The sequence below is a fragment of the Falco naumanni genome, chromosome 10 (genome assembly GCF_017639655.2).
Source record: "Falco naumanni isolate bFalNau1 chromosome 10, bFalNau1.pat, whole genome shotgun sequence".
NCBI lineage: Eukaryota > Metazoa > Chordata > Aves > Falconiformes > Falconidae > Falco > Falco naumanni.
The window spans coordinates 31540882-31566182 of record NC_054063.1 but is presented as its reverse complement, the minus strand read 5'-3'; the positions used below and the strand labels follow the sequence as shown (position 1 = coordinate 31566182).

The 25301-nt window shown below is 40.3% G+C and overlaps 1 protein-coding gene across 7 annotated transcripts in view; it reads left to right on the top strand.

The window, feature by feature from the left end:
• Positions 1–25301, top strand: part of EYA2 (EYA transcriptional coactivator and phosphatase 2) — a 101189-nt gene that overhangs the window by 20910 nt on the left and 54978 nt on the right. For 5 of the 7 annotated variants that reach the window (XM_040609078.1, XM_040609081.1, XM_040609076.1 and 2 more), the window contains exons 2-3: positions 20469–20587; positions 22474–22518. In XM_040609078.1, coding sequence (XP_040465012.1) covers positions 20479–20587; positions 22474–22518 — 154 coding nt within the window. In that variant the 5' untranslated portion in view covers positions 20469–20478. Of the gene's footprint in view, positions 1–20468; positions 20588–22473; positions 22519–25301 lie in introns of those variants that run through there. The other 2 variants (XM_040609075.1, XM_040609079.1) reach the window with 2 other exon arrangements.

Below are 25301 nucleotides of genomic sequence, written 5' to 3'. Positions count from 1 at the left end.
CTCTTGTTTTATAATTGGTAGTGCCTAGTGTTAAATGCATACACATTAATCAATTCTGCTAAAGTAAAAAGAAAGACTTGACAGTTATTAGACAGTATATATGCAGTTCAATTCTGGATTGTCATTTTTAGTTATGATAGGAATGGAAGGGCTAGATTTCTTGCTGAGTTCCCAAATCTTGTGTCCTGCTGCCTGTTACTTCTCTTTGTATTCAGCCTCTAAATTCACGGAGTCACAGAATGGTCAGGGTTGGAAGGGATCTCTGGAGATCATCTAATCCAACCCTCTGCTAAAGCAAGTTCTCTTAGAGCAGATTGCACAGAATTGTGTCAAGGCGGCTTTTGAATGTCTCTGGAGAAGGAGACTCCGCAACCTCTGTGGGCAGCCTGTTCCAGGTTCATACTTCTTGCTGGCTTGGAATAGTAACTTGGAGGTGATTTGAGGTGGTCCCAGTGCAGTGTCGTAATCTGAAGAGCCTTAGAGAAGATGTCACACTTGTAACAGTGCAGAGAAATATGTGGCATTACTGTATGGGATTCTTTGAAATATTTCAGTGAAGTAGATGTGCCTGAGGAATGGATAAGAGGAATAGTGATAGAATGGAGAAGGTGGGATTGAGATCTTTTTTAACAATACAAAAATAATTTGTTTGCACATAGATGTCTGGCCAGATTGACTTGTTTCTGTGCCAAGAAAACGTGCAGCGCAGGCCTGAATGACCCCATTTTTGTGGCATACAGGGTGGTTTAAACATCTGACTTAGAAGGCATTGCTAGTGGAAAATCCACCTGGCTAACCTGGGACATGCTCACCTGGATAGATGGCATGCTTATTAATGCTTACAAATTAATGCCTTATTGTATCAGCAATGAAACTGGATAGAGAACACCTATATTGGAGACAAGTAAATGCACTGGGGAGAGAGATAACCGCACCCTTTGGAAACACTGCACGCTTGTGGGAACATAGCAACTGAAAAAGAAGCTCAAATGGCATTCAGGAAGGGTATCTTGCAGTAGCCTACTTTTATGGAAATTAGTAGCTAATGCTAGTCCATATGATTCAGGAAAAGTTCCAAAACTGTCCTATAAATCCCTGCTGTTCCAGTTTTGAAATATTTTTGTTGAGGGCTAACTTGTCAGAACAGAAAAAGCAGCCATAGGATTCTTGGCTGATCATAGTTGAAGATCTCACATCTTAAATATCTTCAGCTACCTGTGATTGTTCCAAATAGGTAAAAATAACTGATAGTTTGCATAAATTTGAATAAATACAAGGAAACCACAAGGTGACTGCAAATGTTGCTTGAAGAAGAAAAACATACCCCGTATGTCATTGATCAAAGTAGTCAAATGATAACTGAAAGTAGTTTGGTATCACTAGTGTCTTCTGGTCAAGAGGATGCTGGGACTAGGGTAACTTGTGGGAGTCATGTTATAGTCTTCAGGTGCATTGTACAGCATAGGGGCTATCTACCCAAGAAATGTGAAAAATCTACTGAAATTCCCAAGACTATTTTTGGAATCTCTACTCATGTATCTGGGGCCGTTGGGGTGCCAAGGACAATACTGGGAGCAGTTGAGAACAGGAGACATGTTCCCTAGTTTTGCAGTTGCTGGTGTGCACTTGCATTCTGGGAGGAGAGCAGACCAAGCAGAGTGTTTGCCCATTGAGGCTTGTCTCAGTTCCAAAGCACACTCTGGGCTTTTTGCATATGAAAGTATGCAAGAATTCATAATCTGACCCTCTGTATTATTTGTGTGTATACATAACCTGCAATTCATTAAAGAAATCCTCACTGCAGCTCTCTGCCTCTGCACTGTCTGGGAGTAATGCAGAGATGAGAATGGTCTTAGCAATTGCAAGAGATTTCATACAAAACCACCAGCTTGAAAGAGCTTATCACTGGTGAGAGAATAATCTCTGGCATTTCATAAATTTTCAGCAGTACTAACATGCTGTTTGGAGATTTGTATCATTAGCAAATTAATCATGTTCAGGATGAGTGTAGCAATGTTGGATGAGACGCTGTGTAATGCCTTTCTGCCAAATAAACTGCAGTGAGAGGGGCCTGGGGGATGGGAGGTGGAGAGGAGAAGCCAGGCTCAGCTTTCATATTACCTCAGTGTTGTCCTTGATAGCAGTCTTTAAAAATATTTGAACAAAATGACAGTGAAAAGCTTCTTAGTAGCTTGATTTGTGCTATTGGCAGAGTATGAGGAAAGTGTGATTTCTGGTTTTGACATTAGTTTTCGTCCTCACAGGAAGCATCCACAGAAGTTTGCTCAGTTGCCTTCCAAGTCTGTAACATCTCTGCCGTGCTCCAGCCCTGGAGTGCAAATGGTCATCAGGCTGCTGTAACGTAGGGAAGAGTAGAGATGGTAGGAGTTGCAGTATTTTTATAGGTCGCAGGAAAAGCCCATTTTGGAGTCAGAACTAAACCTGAAGTTCTGCCTACCTAAATACTCCTGTCGAAAACCATGGAGCTTTTCTTGGCATGAACCCAAAGATTTGGTGTAACTGAGGGTAATTTTGCAAGCCTTTCTAGAATTTCGTTTATACACTCAGTTATTCCTAGATTCATGCAATACTCATGTAACTCTGTTTTTCCCTTGAATTTACCGAGCTTCAATTTTGAATTCTAAAACCAATTAGCAGTGTTCCCCTTGCATTGCATTCTTCAATGCATACTTAGATTTAAGTTTCCATATAGGTAAGGATAATGTTTATACCACTGCTTCTCCGATATTATCTCATCTTCCCTTTAAAAAATAAGCACAAACATATACCACAGAAAAAAAAAGTTGGACTATTAAATCATGCCCTTTTTCAGTTGCTGGGTGTTGCCTGAAAATTCAGCGCTATAGCAAATGCAAAAGATCAACAGAACCATTCTGTATCTAGATACTTGATAAACTGACTATGAGCCTTTATTTGGCTTTTTTCTTTGACTATACTTCCGCATTAACCAAAATTGAGTGCTTCCAGTAAAAGCAATGCAACTACAGCAATGTGGAGTCAGGAGAGTGTGTTTCAGGTGTTGCCATACATTACACTAGTCCAGAGGCCACAACTACTCATGTTGTGTTCTGCTATAAGTCAGATAACTATAGTTAATGACTAAACTCACAGTATAAATCTGCCGTGTTTCAAGACAGCTGTTAGATTAGCTCTCTCCATTCTTCTGCTGTGCCAGTGGATGCCAGCAAATTTAAATGCTTTTTAATGCTTTGTGTAGCACTGGACACATTTTATAGGGCTAAGTAGGGGATATGCTGTATTGTGCTTAATAAACTACTCTTTTAAATATCCATGATTCAGCTGCTTGTATGGAAAAATGTATGCTTAGCTTTGAGAAAAATCTTAACTGCTATAGCTGCTGGCATCAGGCTGTTGCTTTTAAAACTTGGATTTTTGCTTAAGGTGTTTGTATATGCTTTTCAAAGTTTGTGCCACGTTATTTGCAGGCAAAGTGGTACATGACAGGACAAGGAAAAAGTTGCCTTTTTCAATTAGGTGTTGTTTAACCTTTCCTCAACAAGCCAGAAACTTGAGTTCTTGTGGACAGTCCTATGATAGAAGGAAATAGATGGAGTATAATTCTAGCAGAAAATTGTTTTGTTTGTTTATATATTGTACTGGAAGTTTTTGTAGGTTTTGTTCTTGATTTTATTTTTTAATCCGGTGTACAGAAAGGAGCAGCGATTGTGTTTTTCAGTAGTGCTCCGTAACATTTCAAAAGGCTTTTCTCAGACCCATGTCCCAGGAGCTTATTTTACTTATATGTCACACATTCTTCTGGTTTTGTGTTATTTTCTCACTAATCTTTGTGTGTCTCAGCTTCCACTCTACTGACATATCCATGCTAGGAAAGTAGTTCCTACACCAGTTTTAGAGGGAGAGGTTCTGGTGCAGGCTGTTCTGTCTTGTGAAAGCTTGCAATATGGGATCTTGCACCTATTTACTCTGCACTATCTGTAGCTGAAAATGCACCCTATTAACCTTTAGGAACTATGTTAGAAGTGAAAGATGCAGGATTTTAAGGTGTTAACATGAGCCCCAATGCTAGTTTGTGAAGAGAAGCTAAACTAAGTGAAGCTGGTTCTCTTAATTGTGGCATTTCAATTCCATGCTTAAATTTGCAGCTGAACCAGTGAATTCAGTTGCTGGGCTCCTGAAGAATTGGAATCCCACAAGCAGGCACACAGGCAGTTTTTGTGATGACAGCCTGTAAAACCAGCAGCTGTCCAAGGGTTAGCAGATTGGTTATGCTTCATGTGAACCATGGCGGGACATGTGCTAACAGAAGATGCGTGACATACCTAGCACCTATTGCTCGAGGGGAGAAACAGACCAACTGGAGTAGAATGACTGGGATAGAAGAGTTACACAGCCAAATGTGAATTAAAAGGAGAATCCAGCCATGCAAAAGTTGGGTGTAGGGAGGAGGAGGCATGTTACATGGTCTATGAGAAAACAAGAATGTGAGACTTACGCTTCTGTTCTGTATTGACAACTGCTGGCAGTGTCTGCTCTCCGTATTGGCAGAAGAGCAGAGAAAGGTTGTGAAGTAGTAAGGAAAAGTCAGAAATATGCTGGTTTCATGGCACTTTTAATCAGTGTAATGTTACTTATTTGTCTCTGGCATTTGTATAGTTTTCTCCCTCACACCCTTGTACTGCCTTACCTGAGTACGGCATGTTATCTTCATGGTTTTGAGCTCAGCATGCTCAGAAGTGGAAAGATGCAGTAATCCCTACTTTACAGAGAAGGGAAATAGAGGTAGGCATAAATATGAGTTGGCTTTGTAAAATACTCCAGTAACAGGAAACCTTTGGCTGACACAGAACTGAATCCAAGTCTCCCTAATGAGAGCCCTAGCCACTGGAATATGGCGTCAAATTTGCCATTTCTGATAATTCCATATGAGAATAAAGTAAATTTTTCCCTAATTGCAGTTTTATTGGTGTTAGTATTTTAAAGTGGCTCTCTGATGAGTAGTTCAGGGAAATTCATGAAATACTGTAATACTGTAGTTTATCTGAGCTCAAACTCCTTGACTCAAATTTTTGTTTCACTCCTGTATATGCACTAGTAAAAAAATCCCTGAAATTAGGCACGCTGTCCTCTTTCCTTGTTTTTTGCTAGAGTTACTAGGACTACTTTCTTGGGGAAGAAGAAAAAAAGGTGAGCTGCTGTATTTTCTTTGGGAACAAAGCACTGCATTCAGATATTTTGCACAATTGATTTTTTTTTTTAAATTATTATTATTTTTTGGTAGCTCATTGCTGCAAAGAGTGGGGGTCAGCACGAGCATCTTTGCATGCTGCTTATGAATGAATGTCATATCGGTGCCATCCTGTAGTAGCCGGAGGGAAGAAATTATTTTGATTCTTTTGTCTGTTGTAGAAGTTTATTCCATGAAAGTGTCAGAGAGAAACTCTGCTGAAGGCTATGAGCTGAAGTTAATCCAATGACAGGAAACACATCAGCTGTTGAACTAGGCAGTCAGGCTACTCTTCTGGGCTGTGAAAGGGTGAGGGCCTTTGAAGGCACATGTTTTTGAGATAAATTTGCCTTTAAGCTGGGGATATTGCAGATCAAATCTGAGCTTTAAGTCTAAGGCAGTCACCTTAGTGGCACATGTAAGCTTGTTCTCAAATATCCAAGAAGCTAAAGTCAGCTTTTACTTGCAGCTGGGTTTCCTAATCTGTACAGAAGACAAAACTCCTTTCTTACATTATTTGCATGAACATTAGGTAGCTGCCATTTTCTGTACCTGCAGGAAACTTTCTTGAGCTGCATTGCAGTCCTGTAAGTGAAACAGTCATCTCTGTTGCTGTTTTCAATCCTAGCACTCTTGTGTTTATAGCAGTCCCCTGATTTGGTGTTGTGTGTGAAGTGGTCGCTGTTGACAGGTGGCCTCAGGGGTGATAAGCTGTATTGCAGAGTAGCCTCTTCAGAGTTGGGGTGGTGATCCCAAAGGTAGGTGGTGTGTAGCACGGTAGGAGGAAACTGCTCTTTAGGAAAACAAAGTGGATTTTAAGATGCTAGTTTTTTCGTTGAAGCTGTAAACATCTTGTAGTAAAAGATACCATGGTTTTTGGTCATTTAAAGTTGTCCTCTGTTTCCTGATGTGGCAGTTTCGTGTGAAGAATTTGAAGCTGTCAGGTCATAGTAATCCGATCTTATTTTTTTCAGTTTGTTTGATTTTGGGGAGTGAGGAAAATAAGTCAAGTTTTCACCTTTAAGCCAATTCTTGTTTTTCATCTAAGCCTAAGTAAGTTGCAACAGGAGACTAACTTCTGTATGCCTCCACACACAAAGCCCACATTTGGATGGATGTCCATTAGGAGTGTTTTTTGTTACTACTTATGAAAATGCATGGTTGCTACTGAGGATCAGATAAATCACTTGAAATGTGCTTTGAATGATCTTACATGTGTTAATGCTAACCAGATTGGCAAAAAGCTGTTCTGGCAGCACGCATGCTTCGGACTTTTATCTGCCTGGTGAAGGTGGTCCCTTATTTTAGAATTGGTGCTTAGAGTTTTAAAATTTGGGGAAATTTGGGATGGAATATGGAATTTTTCTGCTAGGTACTGAGCTTAAAAAAAAAATAGTTACAATTGAAAAATGCTGCTATTGCATGGCTGTCTAGTTGCCTGTGGTGAAATAAGCTGGTGGCATCTGTCCAGTTGCAGGCAGATGTCCACATCTCAAATCATCAGACCCTTATATAGAGCAGAGAAAATCTGCCCACGCTTTTTCAGTTCAAGCAGAGAGAAGGGGATACAGTGAGGAAAACGTGAATTTCTCTTTCCGTTCCTTCTGCATTTAAAAAAGAAAAATACACATACATATCTCTTTCCAGAGCACTGCTCCACAATCATTGAGTAGGAGCAAATTCCCTCTTGGGAAACCATAACTGAAAAGTACTGGAAAGATAAATTTGTTGAGACAGATGTGTTCTTGTATGGATCAAGTATTTTTCTTTGAATAATCTAGTGGACCTTGCAGTTGTGCACAGAGATTCTCCTGGCTAATAGGTAGCTGGCTGGAGGTTTTTGTAGCCTGAGTTTGGTATGATGGACATATGAAAGGCATTGTTATGTTACACTTTGGTCCCTGCTGCTGCCCTTAATTTTGACGTGCTATTATAAAAAATTCTTCAGTTTTCATATATGAGTAGGTGCTAGATTAAGTGGTTAGCTAATTGAGGTCTTTGTTCCAGTAACAAAACCATGGTCTCTTTCAGCACTTTTCCATTTACTGCTCTGTATGCTGTTTATGGCAGCAATGGCAAACCTTTTCAATATGTCTGCCAAATTTATTTTAAAGATCATGGTGTTTTGTGCCAACTCTAATCTCTCTTGGTGCCAAATTTGGCTCCTGCAGCAGTAGCTCTACATTGTTAGTCTTGTGCTACAGTTGCATTACGTCATGGTGAAAGGAGGAAAAGATATCTTAAAAATTCAGTTATTCAAATGCAGTAGTCACAGCGGGGAAAAACAAGACTGAAAACAAAACTGCAGTTCAAATGTCAGTGTGTCTCTGTACGTTGGTAAGTCATTTGAGGCCTGTTTAATATCATAAAATGGCACTTTCCTGAAAGTGTTTTTCTTTATCTGATCAGACTTCGCAAAGGAAAATAAGAACGTTTGTGTGAATGGCAAGTGATGTTAGTGCATCTATCATTTGGTATATTCACTTCCATGCTGCCCTGTGGTGTATCAGTGACTGGATCTCTGCAAAGGTGCTCTGTAACTCTTCCTTGTTTGATAATATCCTCTTGTCATCCCGGTAAAAATCCCTTCCCTCTGTCTTGAAAATAAACCTGCTGCTAACAGCTTTGGGATTGTGGGTCTGGGTTAACTTTCACCTGGGCTTGAAGAAAAAGCTTCAGCCTATTGTCACACCAGAACTCTTGGGAAATCAGACCTCAGTCCACCTGAAGCCACAAAGAGAATCAAGCTGTTCCATTTGTTATTTCAGCATTGTTATTTTAGCCTGACTTTCAAATACTCACAGAAACTAATCAGTAATGGAATAAATATCAAGGAAAACATGTGGACATTTGCTCTGAGTAAACTTTTCCCCTTAGCTGTTCCTGCACTATTAATTAGCATGAGTGACCAATAAAAGTGCAGCTATTGCTCAAGCATTGCTTTTGGATAGCTGTCTTTTTTCCTCCTAACATCCCCAAGATATGCAGCAACTCAGTTGTGTTAGTAGAACAGTAGTGAGCAAACTGTAACTCTTTAAAATGAGAAGTCTGCTCCACTTAACTTCTCTCTATAAGCTACCTGTCTCCTGATTCAGAATATCCCTTTTGAACCTTCCTGTTAGATATACAGGAACGGAAAAGTTTACAATTGGTTATTCCTACTGATGAAGCAACTGGCTTTCACTACAGAAATAGTATTTACCAGCAGAGTAAATCCTGCACATTTCACAGAAATTCTTGGAGGCCTTAACCTAAACAATAACTTCTTCTTGTGGTTTTAAAAGCATAGTAGGAGCTCAGTGCTGTAAAAATGCATATCTGGTATGCATATATGTTTGCCAGTAATGACAGCACAAACCTTTCTGCATTTGTGTGAGCAGATGGAAACCTAGCACTTGCACATGGAGGTACACAAGTTCCAGTAACCAAGAATTACCGGTGTTCAGAACTGCTTGCTCTGAACTTAAATAAACCTTCAACAGCATTGTGTAGGGAATAGGCAAAGGAGAGAGATGTGGTGTATGGCCAGTGAGTTAGTGTCAGAGCTGGGAATGAAAAACTTTGACTTCCTCTAGAAAACATTTCTTTCCTCAGATAAATTGAGATCGGTAATAATTATTAACAATGACATTTTATTTTTGTTAAGAGTCAAAAGAGGGAGAAGATGATTACTGAATCATATCTGTGAGCAAGAGGAGGGAAGGATAACTTCTTGAAGCTTAGCGGAGTGATAGCCTGTCCTGTAAGACCACCCTCTGCTTGTTTCAAAGAAAGAGAAAGGATTGTGACTAAGTGAATATTAAAGTTTATAAATTTGATTTATTTAACCGAAATATTTGCTAAATCCAGATTGGTAACCTGACTGACTTCAAATCAAATCGGGGAAAGTATATCAGAGTACAGTTGGATTTCATAATCCAGGAGCAAATCAGCTGTACATTCAGGCCATGCACATGGAAAGCAGCTTCAGGGTTAAGTGGTAATGAACAAGCACCTGCATTTGTAGTACTCTTCATAGCAATTGCATTAGTGCTGTACAAGCTTTGCCTACAGCATTTATGAAGAGTGTGTTAAGCAGGATCAAAAGGAGGGAGGCAGCTATTTTTGCATTATTAGGCTTAACTAGTTTGACTCAACATGTCTGAAGATGATCCCGCCAGAAATTCACTGTTGATCATAGAATGGTCTAAACTTTGTGAATCTGGTATTTCCATAAACCTTAGCACTAATGGAGTTTTATTCAGGAGTCCCATGGCCTTATCACCATCATTCATGTTTTATCAATAAGGAGAGCAAAGCAGGAGGGTTGAAGGGTGTTTTTCTGTAGTGAAAACACGCAGGCCTCTTGTCTGTGGTATTAAATGTGCTGTCCTGCTGTCCCAGTTCTGCAGAAGCAGATCAAGAGGGTCCTTCCCACCCACAAAGTGTTGAGTCTCAGGGCAAATCCATCACCCTGGCAGGCAAACTGCCTTCAGAGTGGGTAGCAGGGCTTGTGTCTCACGGCTGCCATGGGCATGCTCAATTATCAGTTACTTGGGAATCACAAGTTCTGATTTAATGATGCATTAATTAAGACCACAGCAAGGAAAATCCAAAATGAAAATAAAACCCCACCCCGCTCCCCCCTGCCCTGAAGACCCTAACCTAGAAATCTGTTGGAGGAAGAGAAGCAATTAAGGAAGCAGACTTTGGGGGAGGTTAGATTTTTTTTGTCTTCCCTCATGTGTAGTAATGGACTACCACAAAACCTTTTTTTAATTATTTTTTTAAAATATGAGGAGCTGGGGGATGGTTGGGATACTGCTTCCAATGCCGGACTGTGAGACTAAGCCAAAGTAGTACAGGGTTTTCAGACACATTGTTAAATTATATTTTACTTCCAGTTTCTTAAGAAAGTATTTTCAGTTTTATAGCGACCACAAACTTTGTCACATTTCCTTCTGGTATGTAGGACATCAGCTGCATTTAGGACAATGAGGCAAGCTTTTGTGTTTTCCCTCATCAAGATACTTCATAAATAGATCAAACTGTGAGGCATTCATTGGTTCTGAATCCTTGAGGATGATCTCCCTTGGTTTATTCCTGCAGACAGATGAGATAGTCTTCTCTTCCCTTACTGGGAGCAGGAAGGCAGGAGAAGAGTCCCAAAAAAAGAAAGATGCTTTCAACCTTCTACACGTACAACAGGCTTTCCTCTTTGCTGTCTTCTCTGGTCAGAGGAGGTCCGACTTGGGGGATTTAACCAAGGAGAGGGTATGTCATTCTCACTCCAGCCTCACCTATGCTGTTATACTAGACTTTTCCCTTACATCCAAGGTCCTTTTACTAACTTATATTTCATAGTTCTTTTCCCATAGCTCTTTCTGAATTATTATTCCCTGAATGCTACTCCTTTACAGGCTGAGAATGGAGGTGCTGACACAGGCTTGTTATAAAGGGGCAGGCTTACCTTTCTTATTGGGTTGTTCGAGCCATTGCAGGTCTGTGACGGGTTTAAAAAGTAAATCAAAGGGGTGAAGAAATTCTCATAGTCTGGGAATGGAGAGCTTTTGGACCAAAAATGAGTGAGAGAACATGCCCTGAAGGACAGCTCTCGTGCCTCACCTCTTTCTTGGCTGTCTTGTGTTCAGGATGGTCATTATTCATTGGCATGGATATTGATACTGTGATGGTGTAACAGAGTTCACCTAAAGATTTCAGAGCACTTTCCAGCCCCTAAAAAGAACTTAATTGGCAGTTTATATGGTATTTCCCACATTTATAGAGGTCTTAATGTAGTCCTGAGAAACTTGCCCAGTCTGTTAGTGGTGGAACTTGGAAGCAAAAGTAGAATTGCAATTCTCTGTTGTCTCCTTCAACAATTACATATAGTTCTCCCTAGCTGATGTCAAATTCAGCCTGGTGACTACATGCGCCTTTATACTGCACCAGGTTGCTGTTTTCGGGGCAACCACCAGCCCTACAGCTTCTAAGGCCCCAGTGCACATGGGCAGCTGAGGCTGCCTACAACATCATTCAGGCAAGGGTTGGTCAGGGCCTTGTAAGAGACTGGATTATTCAGTCCATCTTTTTTTCACTAAAGAACCGTGGATTACTTAGTTTCTCAGAGCTCCTTTTCCTCCAAATTTCAAAGCTAGATGAAATCAGTGACTTAAAAGTAACAAGTAGGCTACAAGACAAAACACATTCTTGCACACTCCCCTAACAGAACCCAGATGATTTCAGCATGAGTATCTAAGTTATCAGCTGTTATTTCCTCATTCCAAATCTCATCATTTTTCTTAAATCATATTTTTGTGATTACATTGAAGCGTGGTTCTTTTAGCCCTTGTGATTCTGAAGAGAAAGAATAAAAATCATAGTTCTTCAGAATGGAAAGAGGTGCCTAAGTAGTGGCAAGTAAGTCTCATGAGCTGAACCCTAAGGTACCTGGTTTGTGAAGCCCCATCTTTGGAGGCAGTTGGTTTGTGTTATGGACCATGATTGTGCAGCTGAAGCTATGGGAGTGGTTTTCTGCAGCTCCGTGGCAGCCCTGGCACACTTGGGGGATCTGAATAGGAAGAGGTGTAAGGAAATTAAAAAGCTTATGAATGTCAAAGAGAAATGTGGAAGCGGAAAGAGGTGATATATGTACATTTGTGTGTGTGCATATATATTTATTATACACACAATTTTAGTTTTCAAATGATTGTAGGCTATAAGCTTATAGCATTTTGTTACCAACTTAGTCTGTTCTGTGTGGTACTTGATTGTCCACAGCAAGACAGCTCAACAATTTTATTGTTTGGCAAATAATATCTTTTGCAAATGTTGCTCCATTTAGCAAACATTCATTAGACAAAAAAAAAGGCATTCTGAAAAAGTCAACTTTCTCATTTTGACTTATTCTAAGTGAAATACTTGTGTTGAAATTAATTTTGAAAACCCCAGTGACTCAAAGCAATTACATATTTTCTGGTTAGGCTGTCAGATTGAAGGTCTGTGGCACGAACCCCATCATTAACTCACTTAGAATTCTCAAGCTACCTTTCAGACTGTTCCTCCATAACAAACAGTGAAGGTAGCTAGTCTTGTTTGTTTTTGTATGCACTGGAATCCCCTTTACCTTGGACTGCTCAACCAGAAAATGCTGATGCTTCCCCTAGTCTATCTTCCTTCAATCTCTTCCGGAGTTAATTGCAGGAAGTGCAGGGGGGGGATCACAGCCCAGCCCGGACCCCCTCTTTTTTTCTCAGTATTGCTCTGTGTCTGCAATGTGGGGGTCGGGGAAAGAGCACCTGGAGAAGAGAGTTGTGCAGCTATGCTAGGAGTGGGAAGAACATTTATTTCTATGAAGACAGCCAGCTTTTTTTTTTTTTAACTAACAGGTCTGAGACAAGAAAGAAACAGCGTGTTTACAAAAAAAATAATTAAAAAACCCTTCGAAAACAGTCTAGCATACCAGGTGATAAAGCCCGGTGAAGTAAGCCAGTGCTTCTGGAAATTCAGGACTTCCAGGGAAACAAGGCATGCAATTATTTTTGCTAGTCCCAAGCTCTCAAAAATCTTAAAGCAGGCTTTCCTCAAAAAGAAAGAAAAAAAAAAAGTTGGCTGAAAAATTCATGAGACAGGATTTTTCATTTGTTTTTTACTGTCTGGTCTATGGGTTAGAGCAAGACAGAAAACTTCCAGTGAAAGTAAAAGTGATCAAAAATACTGTCTCATTTAAAATAAAACAAAACAAAACAAACATGTGGGAAAGGATTTTTAAAGTTGTTGGAGTACTTTGGGTATTTTTAAACAATAGTGGTTTCAGAAGTGTGACAGAAATGGTCTGTTTTGTTATTTTCTCAGTTATTTTTCTTAAAATTGTTTAGAATTAACACATTTTAAAAAGAAAGTAATTTGAAAATCTTAATGTAAACTCGAACCATTTTTTTTCTCAAGTGAATAATTTTAGATATATGCAGAATAAATATGGAAAAGAAAGGGCTGTTTTTGTGGAAAGTTTTTCATTTTACTACTGAATTAACAACCTATTTGTGATCCAGACCTTACTTGGGTGCTTGTGCTCTTATTTCAAGTTTTGGGGTGGTTGTTTCTGTGTTGTTTTTGTTTGCCTGTTTAAACTGAAGCTGTGTGTGTATCTATTTTACTTTATTAGAGTTGTAGGATTTTTTAACATTACCCTGTGGCCAGCTATTCCTATGCTGGACTAAAGAAGAGATGAACACTTCAGAAGACCAACAGTAAGATTTAAAAACTGTGTGACGATATGTACACAAAGGGAGTGATGAGGGGATGTGAAGAAGCACGGCTCAAGACCACTGTCCTCTGGCCAGGGAGGGCTTGGGTGTTCCTGCATGCTCCATGTGCAGCCTCTGCCGAGCTTTCTCTGAGCTGCACAAAGGCACTGCTCAGATGGGCCTTTCTTCCCAGCTTTTTTCAGAAAGCGAGTGGCATCTTGCTTCAGTTCAAATGAAGATTTTTCTTGCTGTGGGATCGAGTTTAGCCAGTACAGCCTTCGGCTCCTTTTTTGTCTTGCCTGTTTGTTTTTTCTCATCTCTCATACTTGACTCAATCTGATCAGCAGTTGCAGGAAGGCTTAGCTCTGTGCCTGTCATCTGGAGTAGCCTCACCTCAATTTAATTTCTGGTTGCAGGCTGATGAGCTGTGTCACTTGCCTATCACATAACTTTTCTCTTGTTCCTCTTGGTTTAATCCTTAGCCTGAGATATTATGTGCTGGAGAATAATACAACTTTGTACCCCCACCCCCAGCTGCTGTGCTACAATCCATACTACTATGAGTCCTCTTATTTTTGTGTCTGAAATGGGCTGGGCAACGATAAATCCAGACAAGTACTGCTGCTTTTATTGTCTGATTACGTCAGTGAAAGGCAGCTTTCAGGAATATAAGCAGCCTGAGGCATGCTGCCCTGCAGGTCACCTTGAAAGGATATCTTGTCATCATGGCTGTACTGTCAGTCTTGTGCATGAGCATTTATGCCAGCTCAGGTTGAACTTTATGCCTATTCAGGCCTTTCCTGCATACATCTATCAGATGTACTTGTGGATGAGCTAAGATTCATTATAAAACAGAAAATAGTATCATGGTTTTCACCTGCTGAAGCATCTTTGAGTTCTTGGAAGGAACAAAGGATCTATTATAGATGGAGGGAAAACGTCTTAACAGTGCGAAGAAGCAATGTACTGACAGAGGAAATGAAATTACTTTCCTCTGCTCTTGAAATGTGTGGGTAGAAGTAGCCAAAATCATCAGTATACGAGATTCCCTATTGTTATACCACCTGGAAGGTGGCTGCAAGATAATAGGGTTTTCCCTGCTTATGAATTATTCCTTTTTTTGTGCAGGAGTGCAGTAAAATGGGGAGCATAATTTTGCAACCAGTTAGTCCTGGCAAAGCTGGCTAACCTGCCATGTTTCCCAAGGGCTACAACAGTAGGAGTCTTAGTTCCCAATGAAAATTAATGAGACATAGCAGGTGGTTTTGAAAATTTTACACATGTAGGAAAAAACTACAACTCTTGAATTCCCTAGGAGTGAAAGACAAACTCTTTAGGATTGGGGTGGGTTGGTTGGTTGGTTTGTTTTCTTTGTATCAGAAATTCAGAAAGCCATCTTCCCACTTTTTCTGCAGTTATCTTTTAGTAATTCAGTTTAGAAACAAAGTGGGGAATCAGACTGTCATCTTTTTTATGATGCATAGCACTTTTTTGAGGAGAATAAAGGTGAAAGCAGTTGATCAAGTAATTAAAACCAGATAAAGTCATGGAAGCAAAACAAAAATACTACTCTTGCAATTAGGCTGCAATCTGTCTCTACTGTTCTCCTTCCCAGCAAAGCTAAAAGCAGAGGACTTGGCTTGTACCACTTTTGCCTAGGGCTCTGTGTTGGCATATGCATATGTTTAGGAAGATCTAGTGGTTTAAGCTTGTATTTGGCCTCTAGCCAGATAAGAGTAAAAATTCTTGAGAAGATCATCGCATGGGGATGGTGCAGGGAGAGTAATTTCTAGATCTGCCTCTCCCTTCATGGCCAAACTTTCTTTGTAATTTCATGCTCCCTTAAAGTATCTTGTCTTTCCCATTGCAGGATCTGGCAGGTTTTTCCCAGGGGCAGGAGTCCTATCGTTCATTTCTCACCTGCTTCATTCTGCAGGGTTCCTAGCTCATCAGTTCCTCCACTGATAGCAGATGCAGAGCTCATTCGCTTTATTTTTTTTCCACAGCCATGCTAGCTTTTTGCCTCATACCTTGTATGTCCTTTCTGAACTGTACCATCAGACTCCTGTTGCTCAAGTACCCTCTTACAGACTGCTATCATTACAGGGCAAATGCTCTGCCCTTCCTTGCACACATTCCCTCTGAAATCTCTTTGTCACTTGGTCATTGAGTTTACCCTGGTACTACTTACTACCCAGGTGTCTTATTTACTGAAAATGTCCTGGAAGTGCTCTTTTGAACATTCGTTCTACTTCATGTACTTGTACGTATTGAAGCCAGAATACTACCTTCTCACCCCAGAAATACAGTAGACACAAGGGAAATATGCAAACTCCCAGGAACAAGGCCACTTCTTCCACAGTGAGGATGGAAATGCCTGTGGTCCCAAGATGATGCCGTTAGTGTGTTGTGGGGAGGATGTTAAAAACAACTTAGAGCCGACTGAGAGATGCTTTAGATTATGGCAGTGCAGCAGAGGTCCAAGCTTTGGAAGGAGTCTCCTTCATCCGTGCTGGTCTGGTGCCTTCTGGCCTTTCAGCTGTGCTGAGCAGAGCTGTGATGTGGTTGCATCTGCCCACAATGCCATGGAGATTTCCTGTTTCATCCTTTCAAAATGTTATCCATCAAGTTCTCATCACCATCAGTATCCAGAGCACCTTGCTGACTCAGTCTGCAGACTGGGTCCCACTTTGGCACTGCATTTACACTTATCTTTGAGCACTTTGCTGGAGAGAGATGGGATCGCTCAGTAGTTTGATTTTCAGCACGTTTTGAGTGTTCTGAGTTGGGGCCTGGAATAACTGCCTTCAAAACATCATTGTAAAAGAAAATGTGATTTGTAGGTTACCCCAACACCTCGATCAAAAAATTGAAACCTTAAAATGTTTAATTTGGCATTCCTAGCTTCAGAATGACTGAAAAAGACTTTTATTTTTCTTTTTTCCTTCCTAAACATTAGTAAAGAGAAAAGTTTCTGTTCTTGGCAGAGATTTTGTGGGCCAACTTTCAGGGCAAGATATTGGGTTTTGAGTAGGGGATTCTAATGGAAAAGCTGAGCACCAAATTCACACAAGGTTCTTCTTAATTATAGAAGCCAAAAGCTCTTCCAGATGTCTGTCAGCCCAGTATGCTAGATGCTGCCATCACTGGTTTTAATAAAAGCTCATATTCAGCAAGCTTTATTACTGATTTACTGTACATGACTTAAGCCAGAAAATTTTTTGCTCTAAAAAGCAAGCAAAGACCTGATATTTTCATCAGTTGCACTCCAGCATGTCATTTAAATACCATCCTGGTTCCATGGTTTTACTGAAGATTTTATGTAGATTGCCATTTGTTAAAACTGGAATTTCAGGAACTCTTGCGAAGTAGTACATAAACAAGAAATGCACATGAACAAATTGGTAAAAAGTGCATGCAAAACATGCAGAGCCACTAGCAATTCGAACATACATGTGACATGCACAACCAGCCAGGCATTTCTGTGAAGTGATACCTGTTTGTACATGCAACTGATACATAAAGAGAAATGGATGCTGGAAAAAACCTGGGAAAATGTTATAGAACAAATACAGGGAAGCGTGATGGGACTGTGTGAATACAAAAGTGAACAGAACAAAACCAACAGAAAACATTTTCAGAGTAGCTAATGAAATATCTGAATAATGATGTAATTAAAGTGCATTAATCATTATAAAAGATCATTTCACTTTAAACATCTGCTCCTATTCACTTGGCAACAGTCCGGGCAGTGTCATGAATGATGGGGTTTTGGATTATGCTGAAGGGCATGTCTTATCTGAGAAACAATGTAGAACATCCCCAGCTTGACAGGACAGCAGTGCTTTTCCTCAGTTCAGGTATAGCATTAAGGAAATAAGGTGTGTTTGTGTGGGGAAATCAGACATTGCTTACACCAGAAGAGAAAACCTGGTATAAAACTAAACCCTGCGTTCTTAGCCATGCAAACAAAATTTAATTGGGTGCCAGTGGATTCAAAGAAAGTAATTCCTCTGGGAAAAGAGCCCTTGCCCAGCCTGCTGCTTTTAAGAGAGCCTTAGGAGCCATTGTTGCTTGTAGGAGAGACCTTGTTCCTCCCCACTGAGAAGTTAGCACCACAAAAATCTTCTTGACCCCTTTCTTTTGTGGCAGCCTGGCTGTGCCAGCAAGAGTGAGATTAGCTGTTTCAGGAAAAAAAATCTCTTTTTCTTCTGGCATAAGCAAAGTGTGCAGAAGGGCCGTGACCACCCCTGACAGTACGTGGTTCTAAGACATCTGCCTGCCTCCTCGTGCCTGAGACTGCCTATAAAGCAGATGCACATGTGCTTCAATGAAGCCTCTGTTGCTACCAGTTTGGAGCATATCTTACTCCAGTACTATCAGGACTGAGTAAAGTTTCTCATGAGCTGTGTTTTGTTTAGGGTTAGGTCAGGAGTCCTGGATGGCTGTTTTGACTCTGCCATTAGACTGAGTCACTTAGGGAGGAATTTTTACAGCTAGAGACCGTTTTCTGTATCCTTGTACAAATCTGACTCCTTGTTGTGTTTCTATGCAGTTGGTTGTGTGGACACTGGTGGTGAGCATGATTGGTGCCCCCTATGCACCTGCATTTTTGCTCCTGTCTTACTGTGCTTTAGTGTCTGTGTCTTAAGGGAGGGGAGGGGGAGGCAGTTGTGCTTTGTCTTACAGGGACATTTCTGAAGGTGGAGCCCTTTGAGGCCCACTTGCAACAAAGAACCTCCAGCTGCAAAGCAACACTGATTTTTATGCTAGTCCTGTTTTCTTAGCAAATCTGTAATGCACAGCAGTTAGGAAGCATGGATCTCACAAGTGTTGGATTCAGAGTACAGTATTTCTACCCCATTGGTCATTCACTGTTGATTTAGGGTCTCCTTCGTGGCACATAATCAGGAAGCCTTTACCAGCCTCTGGACTTGAGGCTGTGTTGGTGGTGAAAATGCATATGTCCACATGGATTTCCAGGGGAGGCAGACAAGAGGAGCCCAGATCCCATTTCAAGAAGGGAGGACTGAGGCTGTGGACCTTGTGCATGGTTATGCTTCTTCATACCCATTCTTGGCAATTCTGCAAATCCACAGAGGGTGGATGCTTTCTCGGCCTGGGCAGAGTGCCTTCCCAGCTGTTAGGTGGGGAAATTAAAATGAACTCGGCATTGGTCTTTGCTGTTATAGTTACAGGTAAAATACTTAATTTGGTTTGTGCCTGTGCATAACAATACTTACTATCCTCCCTCACAGGTATTTGCAGGCTTTGTAAAAGTGATTGGAGAGGTTCAGATAAAAAGTGTGTGGTTTATTGTTTCTCTGTTTCTCAAAGCTGGTAAAGTGGTATTTAAACAGAAAATCAACACAAACCTCTCTGCTTCTCCCAGAAGTGTGTAGATTAGCATTGCAGAAGACCAGTGTCAAGGTGTCAGGTTTATGTGCTGTTGTATTTTAACTTCATGATGGTTTAGGTGTGCTATGGATTGCTGCCAGCCTGTTGCTGCCATGCTGTCTGTTGCCTTTATAGTCCAGCTCAGATAAGTCCCAGCCAGAGAGCAAGGGTGTGCCAGGTGCCTTGGACCTGCTCACCATCATATGCCCTCTCTCCCATCTGCTCTTGCCTGGGCCCTGCTCAGTCCAAGAGCACAGTTACACTTTTCCCTAATAGCCCTAGTTCCCCTCAGTAACCCCCGGAGGACTGAAATAGGCGTGTACTCTATGTGGCTGTAGAAAGCGAAAAAGGGCATAGCATCTTTGAGTCCTACTTTTTTCATCATTTGTTCTGGACTTGAACCTAAAGCTGCAAAATGCATTGGTGTAGTCTTAGAAAATTCAAATAGGTTTCTATGCATTGTGTGTATTAAAAAAACCAACCAAACAAACAAACAAAAAAACCCCAACAAAAACAACCCAGAATTGATTGACAAACTTTAGCTTCAAATTTTCTTTGGCCAGTGGGTTCTTCACAGTTCAGCTGCAGGCATTGGTTGCACAGGAACAAGCACAGAACGCTGTGGGGGTAAAGATGTCCAGGAAACCTGCCTTGCATAAAAGCCGTCTTGGAGATACCTAACGTAACACACAGTTTCCTTACTGTACTCACCTTGTTGTCTTTGCCCAAACTTGCAAAAATAGGTACGCAAATCCGTGCACTTAATGCCATGTTTTATACCCATCCCAAACACCTAATGCTTCCAAGGAAAACAAGCAGCCCTGTTTGAAGTAAGTGTCTTTGGAGCCCACTTCTGAAAAGGTGCATAGCTGGAGTCAGTCACATATATTGAAAATGGTGGTATTTAGACGAATAGACCTACTCATGTTGTACATAGGGTCTGAAAAAAATGATTTAGTAATTTTCTTTTCTGAACTGTTTGTCTAATGCAGAGTTTGTAAGCTTTCATTATAGTGTAGGTCATGTGCACACAAACAATTACATTTTTCTTTGGAGGCTCAAGTCCTGTATATTGTTAATTTAAATTTTTTGGTTAAGTAAGGTGGTTTTTTATGTGAAAGGGACTGTCCTCGTACCACTGCCACCTAATGGTCAGGATATTGTAGTTAGGTGCCTGGTTTAGGTGTCCCCTGGAAAACTGATCCTATCACCACTGCTAACCTCATTATCTTGTAAGGCTAGGTAATGCTGTTAACTGCTCTCAACGTAATTTTCAGCCCTTAATAGTCTGTTCTGGAGCCTCACTGGACACTGGTGTGTACATTCTTGCTCTGATGGCATATGAGAGATCAGGTTATTTAGTTTTTGTATGGCAAAATCCAGGAAGAAAGGGAAAGCATTAATCAGATGGGTGTAATCTCCAAGGGAGCAAGTACTGCATTTTAATTCAGCATTTCCCTTTGATGAAAACTTTAGTGAATGTTATTATGTGGAATTTATATGAAGCCTGGGTTTAGGTAATCAGCTTTAATATTTATACTCTTAGGGAAAAAAATTGAATCATTAGTAAGCATGCATAATTAATGAATAAATTATATTTTTCCTTTGTTTTCCTTCAGGTATAAGGAAATGCTAGATCTAGTGATATCACCCAGCCTGACTGTAAATAGAGAGTGCCCTGACAGACTGAAGCTTAACCTTTCTAACATTTATGCCACAGCTCCAGATGACATAGAAGGTAGGCTGCCTCTTTTGCTTACTTTTTACTGGCTTTAACATAATGTGTATAGATGTGTAACCAAAGGCAACTGGCCACATGCAAAGCCTCTGCTTCTGACAGTTAGTTCTACAGTATGGTGGGCAATTGAGATTTTTTAATATTTTCTTGTAGACGCTCCAGTTGTGGCTGAATCCTGTAGTTCAGCAATGGTTTGAATGCAAATGGAATTGAAATGTTTTGCATGTAGATATATATCTATGTATAGTAGGTGCATACCTATGCACATGTGCATGTATATATTTGCTCCGCTGGAAGAATTGCAGGTATAAAACGTATTTTGTGTAGAGCTGCCAGTTTTCGTTTGGACCCCACTAGAGCCCCAGTGGTGGTGTGAACGTGAGCCCTGGGCTTTGGTGGCTGTGCTGCTGCTGTTGGGGTGGGGTGTGTGCGGGCTCCCAGGCCCAACAATGTATCATGGAGCCAGAAAACATTTTGCCAAAGCAGCTCTGTGCCCCAGTTTGCATTACTCTGAGATCATCGCTATCATCTCAAAACGGTTAGCCCTGCTGGCTGGCCTCTGGTCTGAAGTTTCATATTTGGCAGGTACCAAGGACAAATTCTTTCAGTGGTTGAGACTGATGGAAATTTATCTGCTCTTCTCCTCCTCCTCCCCTCCACCCCCATCATACTGTTCAAGTGAAGGAAACAGAAGAATGTTAAATCTGTTAAAAAAATTATTGGCAAGTGATGCAGCTGAACTAGTTCTTGCTAGTACAATCCCAGCTATTGTTTGCTGCGGTCAGGATCTGTCAGCCTTCCTGTTAGAGGGGAGTTAGGAAAAGGCACTGGCTATTATGTTTTAGTAGTATGTTTAACCCTTCATTTATAGGTTCTTAGAAGCCAAGGAGATGTTTTGCTTGTATGTTTGCTAAGGCATTAGAAATTGCATGATTAAATCACGTACATCATGACTACCTATTTACAAGAGCAGTGGAAGGGATAACAATCTAAGAGAAACCTCCTTTTAAATGTACATGTTTGCAGAACAGATTAGAGCTAGAAATGATTTTTAAATACATCATTTTGTAAACTTCTTGGTGCAGAAACTATTTGTTATTATGCAATATAAATAAGAGCCAACGTAGCAGTTACACTGTTGGACACCACTTTGCTAGTGACAGCTCATGTTGATGTGTTTCTTACAGAAATATGATGGTTATTTTTCTATGGAATGATCCTCTGTGCTACCAAGATTATGCTCTTTACCTTGAAAATACTTCTTGTTAATTTGAAGAACAGGAGAATACTTGTGTGTTTGTCAAGTCTCAGACTGCCAGAGCTTTTAATGCAATAAATTCAATGCAACAAATATATGCTCTGTATTACACACACAGTTTTAATTTTAGCAAGTCTAGTTGTAATACTTATTTGTGTAGGTGTCCATGTAGATGTCTGACCTGCTGTTCTCATGGGTGCTTATCATGAGTTGTGCAATTACATCAATATAATTTTCAAGTGCACATATTTTCCCTGTGGTCCTGCACTTTTGGGTAGAAACACATGCAGGTTTAACTTGGCTTTTTTTGGCAATGACAGTGGTATATTGTATATTGACACACAGTAAATTCCCACTTGGCATTCTTGGCAAATGTATTTATTTACTCTGTAGTTACCTCTTTCAAAAATAAAAAATTTGAAGATACGATATTTTTTGAAAAGAAATTAAGCTTATGCTTAAATTTTCCTGTTTCTCAGATGTAAAAGGCATTATGAATTAATGAAAACTAAAAAAGTCTATTTCTTCAATACAATCCTTTTTGGCAGGGAGCAGCAGTGTAACAGAAATAGTATAGTTTTTGTTTTTACAATCTAAAAATCTAATTTTCTGAACTGTTTTCTTTCAGGTAAGTCAAAGCAGATTTTTCATAGTGAGACTGAAGGTGAGTCAGGTAAGCCCAGCTTTGGATTTAGAAACAGTCTTTTTTGCTATATCTGTATGTTTAGATGAACGTGTACATTCGTATAACACTATCCTTTGTCAGTTTTTTTAAATTTTTTTTAAACTAAACCCCTCTGCCTGTTGAGTGGGAAATAGGTTACTGTTAACCCACTCTTTATTGGTAGAGGAATTAAGGCAGGGTTGCTGCTGGGCTTTCCTTTTCTAAGGTGTATCGGGGTTGCATGAGGAAGGAGTCCTTATGGTTTTGTTTCTGTCAGTGATTAGGGTGATTCTGTTAGCAATTAGGTCTGTGTAAGTTTCATGGTCCCTCCCGTGGCACACTGTCCTCCTACCTGAGCTGTCCTTTGCAAACAGCTCGGTGCACAGAGCAGGTAGTGTCTGCAGGGGACCCTGGAAAAGGACACAAGGGGGCTGTAGCTGTGGTATTTGCCCTTCTGTGGTGTTCTGGGGGTGTCCTCAGCTAGAGGGAGAACTCCGGCAGAACTGGGGGACAACTTAGGAGAGATGGGATTGGAAAGGGCATGAGGTTTGAATTTCTTGTGGAGGAGGGTGAAATGAGAGGGATGTGCCCCAATAAAGCACTTTGGAGGAGGAAGAGCGAAGAGTGGGTGATGAAAGTGTATTTGATCACAGAGGCTGTAATTGGGCAAGTTTGTTCTGTTTCTTCTTCATGCTCAGGAGAATGAGGAGGTGGAACAGGCATCCAGCTAAGACATTAGAGTCCAGCACATAGGTTTGTGGACAGATGACTCTGAGGTCTGCTGCTGCACAGACAGAGGTACCCAAGCTGGGTTTTTCTCTTAATAATAGTAACAAGCAGCAGTGTCAATGCAGTCATGGCCAGTTCACTCTGAAACCCATTGCCCCCAGTCATCAGTGGCTTGTGTTACCAGAGCCACATTCCTTAAAGCAAGCAATGCTGCTGCAGTAACACTGTTCTGGTAATGCACCTGAAACAGTTGGGAGACCCTTAAAGGTAAATATGAGGCCGGAAAGTGGCCACAGTCAGCTTGCAGGTACTTGTCTGGGTGACAGGTTGCTGGGAAGAGAGCTGAGAGACTCAGGAACATCACCAAAAGAATGCTATTTGGTGTCGGATTCAGGAAATAGTTCAGTAAGCACCTAAGCACAGACACCCTTATTTTCACGTTTTTTATGTATTCTAACCTAGTATGTAGTTCTTAATAAACCACTGCAGTTATCCTGGAGAACAGAGAAAGGAGTACATGGATATTACTTTTCTAATTTTGAGTAAAGTTATCTCTGAAGATTTCAGAGTTTGTGAAAAAAGGGCATCCTTTTTCAAAAAACTGTGCTTTTTAGAAGTTGTTACCTTTTGGTCAAATGTTATTGTTTTCTAGGAAATTAAGCTCAGTCTTAATAAGCTTAGTATTACGTTTCCTAGGAAATTTACAATGTCTATGATTATTATATACAGTAAAGATTATACAAATTAACATTCTTTTAAAAATCCTGTAATATTTTCAGTATTATTGTTACATATAGTAGACCTACAATTTTATATTATTATTTTTTATAATGATTAATAATTAATATTTTTAGTTAAAACTCCAATGGAAATGCATGAGTTCTTCCATAAGCAAGTGAACGAAGATAAAAATGCATTTTTAAATGAAATTTGGTTTAAAAGTTACCAGATTAAATAGAACTGTTTTTAAGAATAGTTTGGTGTAATCTCCCTGTTATAATGTACAATGTTAAAGCCATGTAAAATGGTGTGGAAAAGGGTTGTGTAGGAAAGAACATCTTCAAAAGAGAGTTAAATCAGGAAGAATGAACATTTCATATGTGAGCATGTCAGATCTTTTTGGACATTCTCTCTATATTTATGGCATAACAAGTTGCTCAGACCCATAGGACTGTTTGCATGTAATTAGACTTTATATGTACTTGCATATTTCATTAAAATAAAACATGGTTTAAACGTTTAATTCACGAACTTACAAATGGCTGAACAAACTCAGTGGTGCTGTTTTGGACAACTTTGTACGGAAGACAATCCAACTACAGCATTGTGGGTCTGTCCCTGTCAACACGTGGAACAGCACTGCTGATGATTCCTGCCTGGCAGTAGCAATGTGCAGGCCTCAGGGGCACTGCAGGAATCTCCCTTGCCACCCGGCATGGGCATCTGCAGTTGAGAGATCATCTTCTGCATGAGGCTGGGTGATATTTCCTATGCTGTGTAACAAATTACATTATAGCTGCTAGCAGTGAATGTTAAGGGTGGCAGTGCTGTGATCAGTGGACAAGGAGATGCTAGATGTTCTCTCTGTGTAGAGCTGTGTGCAGTTAGTCTTGTATGTTCATTGATGCAACCAGAGAGGCTGAATCTGCAGTGCCTAATGTCATTATTGATGATTGCGAGGGGGTTTTGGCATTTACAGTGCTGTGATAATATCCAACAGCTCCAGCCAAGAGTCAAGAATCAAAATTTGGATGACGTTATGGAGGCAAGCTGCATAATACTCATGGGGTGATGTTTTCAGTACAACTTTTCAGGTTTTACTTTAGATTTTTTAAAAATTTTAGTTAATTAAATTTAAATTTATCTTTAAATAAAGATGGTGGCACATTTTTCTTTGGTAGTGTTGCAGGACACAACTTTTTGGTACATTGGAAGGCATCCTGCACGTATAACCTGTGTGATACATTTTCTACTGGTTTAATATTTTGATTTCTGGCAGGTCAATAAGGTAGGTTATAGTTAACTAAAAAAATTCAAGAGTAAAGAGATTTACAATGTTGTAT